This window comes from Amblyraja radiata, chromosome 14 (genome assembly GCF_010909765.2).
Source record: "Amblyraja radiata isolate CabotCenter1 chromosome 14, sAmbRad1.1.pri, whole genome shotgun sequence".
Lineage (NCBI taxonomy): Eukaryota > Metazoa > Chordata > Chondrichthyes > Rajiformes > Rajidae > Amblyraja > Amblyraja radiata.
In genome coordinates, this window is record NC_045969.1 from 58,834,880 (window position 1) to 58,848,526 (window position 13,647).

The 13,647-nt window shown below is 44.1% G+C and overlaps 1 protein-coding gene across 4 annotated transcripts in view; it reads right to left on the reverse strand.

Moving 5' to 3' along the window:
* Nucleotides 1-245: 245 nt before the first annotated feature.
* The window catches only part of wdr3 (WD repeat domain 3), a 78,019-nt gene continuing 64,617 nt past the window's right edge, over nt 246-13,647 (reverse strand). For all 4 annotated transcript variants that reach the window (XM_033033468.1, XM_033033467.1, XM_033033469.1 and 1 more), the window contains 9 exons: nt 10,889-11,023; nt 7,724-7,774; nt 7,018-7,083; nt 6,822-6,914; nt 5,618-5,665; nt 5,286-5,329; nt 2,285-2,413; nt 1,753-1,846; nt 246-634 (listed from right to left, as the gene is read on the reverse strand). In XM_033033468.1, the coding sequence (XP_032889359.1) occupies nt 479-634; nt 1,753-1,846; nt 2,285-2,413; nt 5,286-5,329; nt 5,618-5,665; nt 6,822-6,914; nt 7,018-7,083; nt 7,724-7,774; nt 10,889-11,023 (816 nt within the window). In that variant the 3' untranslated portion in view covers nt 246-478. The remainder of the gene's footprint in view (nt 635-1,752; nt 1,847-2,284; nt 2,414-5,285; nt 5,330-5,617; nt 5,666-6,821; nt 6,915-7,017; nt 7,084-7,723; nt 7,775-10,888; nt 11,024-13,647) is intronic.

The following is a 13,647-nucleotide window of genomic DNA, read 5'->3' on the forward strand; positions in this document are numbered from 1 at the left end:
TGTGGGAGCGGGGAGAGCGAGCTGCAGGAAGGCAGCGTGAATACCGGGCCTATCCCTGGCACACGCGTGTGGTGCTGGGGGCTCTGCAGCTCTCTGGCTTGTGAATCCCCACTGGTTTAACTTAACCCCCCCCCCCCCCCGCACTCAGTTACAGCAGACAATCAGCATTAACGGACACCATCCCATCATCACATATGGTTCCCTGTACTAACAGCACCCTGATATACATCATTGAATGCGCACAATTTTAAGAACTATCTTTTTATTAAAACACGGGTACAGAGTAACTTATTTTCCAAATAATTGTAAAAGTAATCAGCAAGAAGACTCAGACATTGGTTATATGTCTGGTGTGAATTTGGGTGAATTGGAATGTCCCTCATTGATTCAATTAGATATACATTTCTCACAGATCTGCTGAGAAACTGCAGTATTATATGATCCAATTGTGAACGTGGATATTCCTCAAAAGTGAAGATTATACAATCGCCAGGACAGCTCTCTCTTTTATCTTTCTTTTCCTTTTCTTCTCTATGAACCTCTCGGTTGCGTCGGCAAAGAAGGTCACATCTTCTTTTGCTTCCATCTCCCGTTGTAAAAACTGCAGCCCAGCCATATTAAAACCAATAAGATCCTGTCAAAGCAGAGCAGAGATGAAAGGCGCTGAAGTGAACATTTCTGATTCCCTAAACGTCCAATATCTATTCATGTTGGAGTAACTCAGCGGGTCAGGCACCATTTCTGTTGGACATGCATAGGTGGCATTTCAGGTTGGGACTGAAGAAGGGTCCCATCCCATAAAAGTCACATATCCATGTTCTCCAGAAATGCTGCCTAACCCAATGAGTTACTCCAGCACTTTGCTATAACTAAATATTGATTTACTAAAACTAAATATTGGTTAAAAAAAACAAAATGCTGGAGTAATTCAGCAGGTCAGGTAGCATCTCTGGAGAACATGGAGAGATGACATTTTGGATCTGGACCCTTCAACCCAGCATCTGCAGTTCCTTGTGTCAGTAAATATTGGTTTATTATTGTTACATGTTGCAGGATACAGTGAAAAGCTTGTATTTGTGTGCTATCCAGTCAAATAAGATTATTTACTGGTGAATGAGTCCGTTTATTATACTACTTTTTGGAACTTATTCCATCGGTAAGGTTTGGTACCGGGTAAGTTTAATCCAAAGATCTGAAGAAGGATGTCACTGAAGAAGGAGCTGCAGATGCTGATTTATGGGGGGGGAAAAGTGCTGGAGTTACTCAGCGGGCTAGGCAGCATCTCTGGAGAACTCGGAGAGGTGCATTTCTGGTCTGGAACCTTCTTCGAACTGAAGAAGGGACCCAACACAAAACATCGTCTGTCCATTCCCTCCCCAGATGCTGTCTGACCTGCTAAGTTCCTCAAGCACTTTATGTTTTACTCATTGTTGCCTGTGAACAGTAAATGCCATTGGCAATCCAACTGCCTAATGAGTGTGCTGCTTTGTAACTGTAATAATATAATAACTTTATAATTCTAATGACAATACTTTATGCTTTATGATTAGTTTGCTGTATTATTCCTGAAGACAGCCCAATTGAAAAACTCTATGTAAAAACATTCTACAATAATTTTGTTCCTGAATGTAATTAGTATATTAATTGTGGAAACTGTTAGTTATCATTGTTCAATAATCCTTATCTACCTTAAAATGTACTTCATTTACAACTATCATATATTGGTTAGTTAAGGAAGAACAATAACCGTACCTTCATTTCATTTATCTTCCCGATTGTGTTTTTCCTCAAACTGTCAATGACTGTAAGAAGCATCTGATTACTTGTAATCTGTCCAAAATGTATTCTGATGGAAAAAAAATTGAATTATAAAAGCCATTCGATTTTGTCTTGTGATGATCTGTGTTAAGGACGGCACAGTGGTACAGCAGGTAGAGCTGCCGCCTCACAGCACCAGAGACCCGGGTTTGATCTTGACCTCGGGAGTTTGCATGTTCTCCCTGTAACTGCGTGGGTTTCCTCCAGAAGCTCCGGTTTCCTCCCACATCCCAAAGATGAGCGGGTTTGTGGGTTAATTGGCTTCTGTAAATTGCCCTTCGTGTGTAGAGGGTGGATGAGAAAGAGGGATGACACAGAAGTAGTTTCAATGGGTGATCGATGGTCGGCATGGACTGGGTGAGCTAAAGGACCTGGTTCCAGACGAATATTTAAACTAAAATGTATGAACAATACCCCAGATGAATAAAATCGTGTTTGCAACCACAACTCGTGTCCAGATCCTTACCTGAGCAAGAAGAAGAGGCATCGGCAAATGAGCTCAACCTCCAGAGAAAGTTGAATGTACTCATTGAATAGAGTTAGCAGATCAGGGCTGTAGGAAAATGGCAGCACAAGAAGCGATTCCTCCAATTCACTAGAAAACAGCCAAGATAAGCAAAGGATCAGCAAATATACACATTTACAATTAGAGGTGCTCACAACTCAAAATTATTTCCTACATTTTTATGACAGTTCAAAAGACTAGTGAACATTTACAAACATTAGAGTCATATTTTTCATCCGTTACAAAAACACCAACCATCAGGTTCTTGTACACCACACAACACCCACCTTAACAACTATGATTGGAGGAGGAGGAGCCATCTTGGGGAACGGCTGCTAACCAGCAGCCGTCCGTTTAATTCACTTTTTTTTGTAGTTCTAGTGAGTCCTGTGTTTTGTTTGTGGGAGAAATAGACTTTTTAATGTGGAGGGAAGAGGTAACTATATTTCTAGGTCCCTACCTGGTTGGTGAGGCAGCTTTTTCTCCGGGCTGCCCCGTCGACCCGTCCTCGTGGCCTACCAGCGGGCGTGGAGCGCCGTTTCCTGGTGGGGACCGCCCAGCACCTCGGCTTCGGTGGCGACACAGCGCTGGAGCGCTATCGCGGAGTGGGCGATGCCTTGCCTGGGTCGCCGCGCTGGATCGACGCGCTGGAGCTCCAGTGAGCTGTGACCGCTGTGATCAACACCTCCGGGCTGCGGGTCTGCGGAGCGGAGCGGGCGGCTCCGACTTCAACATCGGTAGCCTGGGAGCTCCAACCCGGCGCGGCCTTGTCGGCTTCGGAAGCGGCCGTTCCAGGTGGCCCAGCCGCTGAGAGGACTCTCCCGACGCTGGGGCAACAACACCCGGCGAGAACGGCCAGGAACATCGGGCCACCGTAGAGGCAATAGCAGAGGCCTCAATAGGCCTGGCTTTGGGAGAACTGGGGATGGGGACCGAACATTGTGCCTTCCCCCACAGTGGTAACCATTGTGGGGGGATAATTTTTGTGTGTAAGTGATCATTTTAGTTTGTGTCCAAGATGGCTGTCGGAAGGGAGAGTGTACGCTAGCGCGGTTTAGCTGCCGCTGCTCTCTTCACATTGTGTTTTTGATTTTTGTCTTTGGATCGAATTCTGTCTTTAATTTGTGTATTGGTGATGTCTTTATTATTTATTTTACTCCGATTATATGTTTTTTACTCTTGTCAAATTCTGTAAGGTGTCCTTGAGACTTTGAAAGGCGCCCATAAATAAAATTTATTATTATTATTATTATTATGATCTTCTATGGACTGCGACTTTGGCTGCATTATGGACTTTCTTTTTTTGCACAATTACGTTTATCTACTATTACAGTTATTAACATTGTAATTTTGATTATTATATATATGTTATTGCATTTATAGGCCTGTTAAGCTGCAGCAAATAAGAATTTCAATATGCCTTTCAGCGCAGAAACATGCCCTTGGACCCAACCAGTCTGCCCAACAGGCCCTTCGACCCAACACATTAACACTATCCCACACACACTAGGGACAATTTGCACTTATACCAAGCACATTTACCTACAAACCTGTACGTCTTTGGAGTGTGAGGGGGGAAACCACAGATCTTGGTGAAAACCCATATGGTCACGGGGAGAACGTACAAACTCCGAACAGACAGCACCCGTAGTTGGGATGGAGCCCGGGTCTCCGGGGCTGCAAGCACTGCAAGGCAGCAACTCTACCGCTGCGCCACCATGCCGCCCGCATTGTTGATAAATAGACTATTAAACTTTTGATTTTCATAATTACTCATTTCTACTTAATTAAAAATCGAGTCCCACAGACAGCGTTTGATGCCAGAATGGAGACACAAGGAACTGCAGATGCTGGAACCCTGAGCAGCTGTTCTGGAGGAACTCAGTGGCTCAGGTACATCTGCGGAGGGAATGGACAGGTGACATTTGGGGTCAGGACCCTTCTTCAGACCCAAGACTTCATTTGTCCATTCCCTTCTTAGATGCTGCCTGACCGACGATGCCAGAATGTTTAGCTTAAGGACTCAGAGGCATCATTTTTGATACTTTAAAATAATGTTTGACGCAGACATTGTGGGCCTGTTCTTGTGCTGTACTGTTCTGTGTAAGCTCAACATCTGGACTAAATGACCCAGAGGTGTGAAGCCCTACCAAGAAATTTGTGGAAAATAAATTCTATTGATTAGTATCAATTACAATGATCATGAAACTATCAAATAACATCACTTCGTTCATTTTTATCCTATAGGGAAACCGATCCGATATCTTTACACTCTGTTCTATTCGTGATTCTAGCCCCACAAAAATCTGTAGCAAATGTCAGAAGACCTCACAGCAGGTCAACCAGCATCTGTGGAGGCAAAAGGAGCAAGTTGAGTCCCTGTATTTAGAGCAGCGGTAAGAGGAAAGGTACCCAGGAGTATGCAGAAGAGTGCGGGAGGGGTGAGACACAGGCTGGCAGGTGATACATGGAGCCAGGCAAGGAGGGAATAAATGGCAGCTGGAACGAGGCTGGGAATGGGGACAGGAAAGACTAGGCGGGCAGGTGAGTGCTGAATCACTCCGTGACCTACTCCTCATGTTAAAACAAAAAGAGTAACTCAATGTATTATATAGAACTAGGAAAAGTACAGCACAGGAACAGTGTTTGTGCCAAACACGATGCCAAGTTAAACTGATCTCATCTGCCTGTACATGATCCATATCTCTCCATTCCCTGCACTTCCATGTGCCTATCCAAAAGCCTCTTAGACACCACTATCGCATCTGTCTCCACCACTATCCCTGGCAATACGTTCCAGGCCCTCACTGTGTAAAAATCTTGCCCCACACTTATCTATTAAACACCCCCCTCTCAACTTATAGCTATGTCCTCTAGTGTTGGACATTTCCACCCTGGGAGAAAGGTTCTGACAGTCCACACTCTGCAGTGAATTTGTTACAGAGATTAAATTGTCACTCACCTTGACTTGACTTTTCGAATAACATCCAAGACGTAGCGCGACGGCTAGGAAAAGTGCAAAAAATAACCTTTAAAAATTAAGCAATATACATAAAACCCAAGCTAAAGTTACTGGCTTCAACAGATAACGGAACAAAGACATTCTTACAGGTCAGTTATGCTGCTGCAGGTAAAAATGTCATTGTTTAGTACATATGACAATTAAACACTCTTCAAACATTGTGCAATCTCGCACTACAAACCGAGGCAACTCTGCTAAGTAGCAAATTATTAAGCGGCACAATTTTCACCAAGAAGAATAAAGAAACTAATTGGGGAGGATTAACTACTCACAGAAATATTTCCATGTGCGGCCAGTATAGGATTGGTTGGTGCAGGCAGCTGTGATGGATAAAGATCACATCAGTTATCTTGTACAACATGAACACAGCCAACAATATAGGATGAACAATGTGTAAATTAAACTTGCAGGCACTTTTAGTAAACTTTATTTTCAAAATAAATTCAAATGATTTTTTGTTTAGTTTATTTAAAGATACAGTATGGAAACAGGCCCTTCGGCCCACCGAGTCCATGTCAACCATTGATCACCTTGTACACTATATCCTACACCCAAGGGACAATGTTACAGAGGCCAATTAATCTACAAACCTGCAGGTCTTTGGGATGTGGGAGGAAACCCATGTAGTCACAGAGACAACGTGCAAAATCCAGTACCCGGAGTACACGATAAGGCAGTAACTACCATTGTGTTCGCCCTTAATACTTTTTTAAAGTATTTTTTTTAAGTCTGTATGGCAGAGACATTTATGTTGAACCAATATTCAACAGAATATTGTTCAAAAGGGAACTGCAGATGCTGGAATATCGAAGGTACACAAAATTGCTGGGGAAACTCAGCGGGTGCAGCAGCATCTATGGAGCGAAGGCAATAGGCGACGTTTCGGGCCGAAACCCTTCTTCAGACTGATAGGGGGTGGGGGGGGGGGAAAGAAAAAAGGAAAAGGGGAGGAGGAGGAGGAGCCCGAGGGCGGGCGGATGGGAGGAGACAGCTAGAGGGTTAAGGAAGGGGAGGAGACAGCAAGGGCTAGCCAAATTGGGAGAATTCAATGTTAATGCCATAAGGACGCAAGGTCCCCAGACGGAATATGAGGTGCTGTTCCTCCAATTTCCGCTATTGCTCACTCTGGCAATGGAGGAGACCCAGGACAGAGAGGTCGGATTGGGAATGGGAGGGGGAGTTGAAGTGCTGAGCCACCGGGAGGTCAGGTAGGTTATTGCGGACTGAGCGGAGGTGTTCGGCGAAACGATCGCCCAACCTACGCTTGGTCTCACCGATGTAAATCAGCTGACATCTAGGATGTACTCCGGGTACACGATGATAGGAAAAAGTAGTGGGTTCAGCTCTCTCTGGCTGATAACCTCTACAAACATAAATTTGTCGATCATGCAATTATGTAGCCTTGGCATAAAGTTATCCTCACTAGCTGTGCAATAGCAACCCAATAAGAAACTGTGCAATGTGGAGAAATCCAACCTCTTTGCCTGCCGCTGCACAGGCTCTTCTGTGTTCCTCCAGTTTCTTGGTCTCTTCCCGATATAGTTCGATTGCTTCCATGATACGCTCAGCCTGTGAAGAACACTCAACAAATGAATCCACTGGGGCCTTCGGAGATTGTGTACTCGTGCGTTTTGTAAATTCTGCAGAGTATTATAAAGTTTGGTGCACTTACAGCTTTAACAGTTTCTATCGTCTTCTTCCCAGCTAAACCTGCTTCTCCTGCCCTCTCTCCGGGAACCTGTAGAATGAAATGTAATTTCAGTCAAATCTCCTTTGTCATTTTCATGGGATTTCTGTACAGACTTCACAGACACGTATATAAATTGTGGACTGCAAATTGGTTACAGAGCAAGAATCCTTCGGTCATTCAGCTGAGAAACAGGCCCTTCGGCCCAACTGGTCCATGCTGGCCAAGATGCCCCATCCAAGCTGGTCCCATTTGCCTCTAAACCTTTCTTATTCATAAACCTGTCCACATGTCTTTTAAATGCTATTATGATAGCTGTCTCAACCACTACCTCTGGCAGCTCGTTCCATTTACCCTTCACCCTGATTTAAAAAGTTGTCCTTTGGGTTCCTGTTACATCTTTCCCCTCTCACCTTAAGTTTATGTTCTCTGCTTCTTCATTCCCCTTACTCTGGGTAAAAGAGTCTGCATTCACTATCAATTTCCCCCATGATCTTTAAAACGTCTATCAGATCAGCCCTCAGCCCAAGCAATAAAGTCCTAGTCTGCTCAACCTCTCTTTGCAGCTCAAGCCCTCAGAGATAGGTTTTATTTTATACATTATAGATGGAAGAACCTCGGCAATTGTACAATACAATGGACTGTGATACCCAGTGAAACCATTATTAACAGTATATCATAAACAACTCACCACCGGTTCACTCTCTTTTGCCATACTCTCTTCAAATTCCGCTTCTCTTTGCTGTGGGAAAGTAGCAATAATTAATTTGCAAAATTAATGAAATGTACTTCAATACACAATTCAACCATGGATCACAAGAGTATGGAAACAGGCTCTTCGGCCCAACTAGTCCCGGCCGATCAAGATGCCCCATTTACGCAGTCCCATCTACTTGTGTTAGGTCCATATTACTCTCAACTGATCCTATCCGAGTGTCTTTTAAATGTTATGACCGTATCTGCCTTGACTTCCTCCTCTGGCAGCTAGATTCCACAAACCCACTGCTTTTAAAATAGATCTAGTTCTACAATGAAAAATATGCCCCTCAGGTTCCTATTAAACCTTGACAGTTTTGGTCCCCTAATTTGAGGAAGGACATTCTTGCTATTGCGGGAGTGCAGCATAGGTTTACAAGGTTAATTCCCTTGTCATATGCTGAGAGACTGGAGCAGCTGGGCTTGTACACTCTGGAGTTTAGAAGGATGAGAGGGAATTAGAGCAATTAGAATTAGAGCAAGGATTAGAACGGAGACGAGGAAATACTTTTTCTCACAGAGAGTGATGAGTCTGTGGAATTCTCTGAGGCAGAGAATTCCACAGACTCATCACTCTCTGTGAGAAAAAGTATTTCCTGCAGATGCTGGAATCCTCTGTGAGAAAAAGTAGGCAGGTTCTCTGGATACTTTCAAGAGAGTGCTAGATAGGGCTCTTAAAAATAGCGGAGTCAGGGGATATGGGGAGAAGGCAGGAACGGGGTACTGATTGGGGATGATCAGCCATGATCACATTGAATGGCAGTGCTGGCTCGAAGGGCCAAATGGCCTACACCTGCACCTATTGTCTATTGTCATTCTCACCTTAAACCTATGTACTCTGGTTCTTGATTCCCCTATTCTGGGTAAAAGATTCAATGCATTCACCCTATCCCACACAATCCTCCAAATAGCTGGAAGAGACATTTTGATGGAACTGCTTTTAAAATAGATCTAGTTCTACAATGAAGCCATGGATTGCTGCAATGGCCCCAACAGGATTGGATGTGGCTTCTGCTTATTGTTCAAGGCTCCTCAGCCCAGGGTTTTGCTTCTTGATGTAAACACGAGGATAAAAGTTACTGAAAAATGCCAAAATCTCCATAAGTTTCACCAGGGATGGGGACAAATGGGAACAGAATACAAGTTTATTCATATGTATTGCATTACTAAGTCTCATACGCTACAACAAGTAAGAATGTCATTGTTCCATTGTTAGGACATATGACAACACTCTTGAAATTAACTCTTCTGCTAATGCCACTGCTTAGAGTCCACCTTAGAATTTCTCCACCTTATTTTCACTTCCCCCACAATCTTACCTCTGTGCCATCTGTGTAATTCCCCACAAGGTCCTCCAAGTCCTTGCACGTCAGTCCAAGGTTTTTGTGTCCCAATTCTGCTTTTATTTTTCATTTTGATCATTATACTATTACCTAAAGGCTCTGAAACCGTGGCATTCTGTCCCTGTGCCATTGTCTAATGCTCTCTCCTATTAAGGTGTTCCTTACATCCCACTCTGATAACATTTTAGCCAACTGCTATAATATATACTTCTGCAGCTCTTTTGTCATATTTTCAAGAAGGAACTGCAGATGCTGGAAAATCAAAGGTAGACAAAAGTGCTGGAGAAACTCATCGGGTGCGGCAGCATCTATGGAGCGAAGGAAATAGGCAACGATTCGGACCGAAACCCTTCTTCAGATTTTGTCAAATTTTGTTTGACAAAGCTCCTTCCTGAGATGTAAATTGGGAATATTATCAACTTTGAGGAGATATAGAAAAGCTATTTTAGTTTAGTTTAGAGATACAGCATGGACAAAAGCCCCTCGGCCCACCGACCATCGATCACCCATTCACACTAGTTATTTGTTAATCTAATGTACTAAGCTCTAGACAAAAGAGTTTTCTTATCTATATACTTGGGGCAATTCTAGGCCGATTAACCTAAACTCCGCAAGTCTTTGGGACATGCGAGGAAACTGGAGCAGCTGGAGAAAACCCACGCGGTCATAGGGAGAGAGTACCAACTCCACACAGACAGCACCTGAGGTCAAGAATGAACCAGGTCTGTGGTGCTGTGAGGCAGTGGCTCTACCAGCTGCACCACTGTGCTGCCCCATTTGTTTTATAAAACTATGACAACATTAACTATAAAATCTGAGTGGTCTCAACAGAGGTTTTTTTAAGAGCAATAACTCTCAGCCAACAGACAAAAGATGCTTGAATTAAACTATAGAGAGGCAAGAAACTGCAGATGCTGGAATCCTGAGGAGGAACTCAGCGATTCAGCCAGCATCTGTGTAGGGCATGGGCAGGTGACGTTTCAGGTCAGACCAAGCCTGTCCATTCCCTCCACAGATGCTACCTGACCTGCTGAGTTCCTCCAGCACTTTGTGTTTTGCTCGTGAATTATACCAGCCTAGCTCCATTTGACACCAAGTTCCAGAAATGAATGAGTAAAGTCTGACAGTATTTTTCAACCCTCATTCAGAGTTTCTTGGCAGGACAGTGCGCATGTAATTACGTACTAATGTAATTACGCATGTAAGTAACTGCTGAAATTACTCTGCCCACTGACTTAACCGCAATCAATGTGCAGATGCTGGTAAATACAAAAAAGGACACAAAGTGCTGGAGTAATGCAGCGTGTCCGGCAGCGTCTCTGGAGAATATGGATAGGTGACGTTTCAAATTAGTCTAAAGAAGGTTCTCAACTCAAAATGTAGAATCTGGTGAAGGTAAGTTTACAGATACAGTATGGAAACAGACCCTTTGTCCCAAAGAGTCAGCGCTGACCAACAATCACTCCGTTCTATCCTAGATTCTAGGGACAATTTGCAGTAGCCGGATGCAGTGGGAGGAAAGCGGATAAAACCCGGGAGAACGTACAAACTCTGTACAGACAGCACCCGTAGTCAGGATCAAACCCGGGTCTCTGGCCTGTAAGGCAGCAGCTCTACCGCGGCGCCACCATCTGACCCAAAACATCACCTATGCATGTTCTCCCGAGATGCTGCCTGAGCGGCAGAGTTACTCCAGCACCTTGTGTCCTTTAGATCTCAATCAATCAATATCCGAACCACAGTTAATGACACCTCACCATTTCTCTCTCTTCCTCCAGGATGATCGGCTCCCTCGTGCGGTCCCACAGCCGTAGAGACTTATCATGAGAGGAAGAAACGATGTGATCTCCATTGGGGCTGATGGCCAAACACCACACTTCACCATGATGCCCCTGCAGAGAACAAACAGCGATGAACTATCAGACTGAATCATGCAAGATTTACACGTCTACAAAGAACACAAAAGTGATGGCAATACCCCAACAATTGAAAGAGCCAGCAGTATGCTATGATTTATGTGATATGCCAAACAATATTTCTGATAACAATGTTTTAGACTTATTTATACCCAGCAATATGCACAATTGAAATGTTGCCATTTATAATAATAAGACTGAGCTCTTGGACTGCAGCAACAGAAAGGGTTTCAGTTACTTTAACAAAATGGAATACAATAAACCTTCAGACTCTAGCCTGGTAAAATTCTGAGAATCCAGAGTCCTCAGGATTTCAGTGGTGATATACACCTCATTCATTTTATTTTATATGCTACATTGTGGAAAGGAGACAAGTGCTCCGGACATTGGAATCTGACCACGTTCCCAAACCCTGCTGTTCCAGACCACAAGCCTGGCTCAGGATACACAGTATGGTTGCTGGATCTCCCGGTTACTAACTATTCTAAACTCCCGTTTCCGATTGACACACAGATCTTTCTGTCCTGGGCCTCTTCCATTGCCAGAGTGAGGCCACAGGCAAACTGGAGGAGCAGCAACTCGTATTTGACTTGGGCAGCTTACGCCCAGCGGTATGAACATTGAATTCTCCAATCTTAATATCCCCCCACACCCCTCGCTATTTTCTACACCCCTGTTCACACCCCACAACAGGATGGAAACAGGGGTCACTGCAAGATTTAATTCAAGGATCTGTCAGAGCAGTGTCAATGGCATTGAGAAATATTACCACATATATAACCAACTTTGTGGAGATATAGAATGTACATTTCCACCGACAAATACAAATTCCACGATAAATGTGACCAACTCATGCAAACCACGACAATTAAAGGCAGTAGTAAATCAAGGTTTATAATGCTGTCAAAACAATGCCATAAGAATTAAGATTCAGAAATATTTGTTGAAATAAATGACTGAAATATTGAAAGCATAATTTAAGTTGGTAAATATCAATATAAAAAGGGAGAAATATTAATAGCTGATACAGTGGAGTAAGGAATAAAGGAAGGTTTCGAGGCATTAAACATATCATTTGTTTTTGTCTTCATTGCAGAAGAGACCAACGTGGCAGAAATGGGGGGGGGGGGGGGAGAAAGGATTATCTAGAATTAAAGTAAAGATGCCTGCAACTCATATGTGGTACTTTGTTACAATCTCTCTGTAAATCCACATGTACTAAATCTATTGTGAAAGACAAAATGTTGGAGGAACTCGGCGGGTCAGGTGGCATCCTGTGGGGGGAATGGACAGGTGATGTTTCAGGTCAGGACTCTTTTTCATAGTGCATTGACACTAAACGTTCCCTCCACAGATGCTGCCTGACCCACTAGGTTTCACTCAAGATTCCAGCATCGGCAATTCTATATATCCTGCAACTTATATGTGCAAACTAAATTTACCAACATTTCCCGGGATAAAAGGAATGGTCCCACGATAGGCTATTGAGTTGTGTTTGAAATTAAAGGTTATTTCATTGAGACATTTCATATTCTTTGATGAATTCTGAGGATAGATGCCAAGTGACAGTTTCCTTCGGATGGAAAGATGAGAACACAGCTACAGAACATTTCTATCCAGGATGGGGCAGCACAGTGGCACAGTGGTAGAGTTGCTGCCTTACAGCGCCAGGGACTGTAGGTTTGTATGTTCTTCTTGTGACTGTTTGCATTTTCTCATGGTGCTATAGGTTCCTCCCACATTCCAAAGTTGTGCCGGCTTGTAGGTTAATTGGCTTCGGTAAAGATTGTAAATTGTCCCTAGTGTATAGGATAGTGTTGATTGGCACAGACTCGATGGGCTGAAGGACCTGTTTCCGCACTGTATATTAAACGATTGAAATGTCAAAGATTAGAGGACACAGATTCATGGTTCGGAGGAGCAAAGTTTAAAGTAAGCTAGACAAAATTGCTGGAGAAACTCAGCGGGTGTGGCAGTATTGGGCAAGACACTTCACTCACCTTTGCCTGTGTGTGAATGTGTGTGAGTGATTGGTGGTGGTCGGAGGGGCCGTAGGCGCAGATTGGCAGCCACGCTTCCGTCAGTCTGCCCCAGGGCAGCTGTGGCTACAGAAGTAGCTTACCACCACCGAGTGTGACTGAGGAGTGAATGAATAATGTAAAGCGCCTTGAGTATTAGAAAGGCGCTATATAAATCCCATCCATTATTAGTATCTATGGAGCGAAGGAAATAGGCAACGTTTTGGGCCGAAACCCTTCTTCAGACTGATGCAGGGTGGGGGTGGGCGGGAAGAAGAAAGGAAGAGGTGAAGCCAGAAGGGCTGAGGGAGAGCTGAGAAGGGGAGGAGACAGCAAGGGCTACCGGAAATTGGAGAAGTCAATGTTCAAGCCACCGGGGTGCAGACTGCCCAAGCGGAATATGAGGTGCTGCTCCTCCAGTTTCCGGTGGTGCTCACTCTGACTGTGGAGGAGGCCCAGGACAGAAAGGTCGGATTCGGAATGGGGAGTTGAAGTGCACAAGGAGATCAGGTTGGTTAACGAGTGGAGGTGTTCAACGAAACGACCACCAAGCCTACGCTTGGTCTCACCGATGGAGTTTCT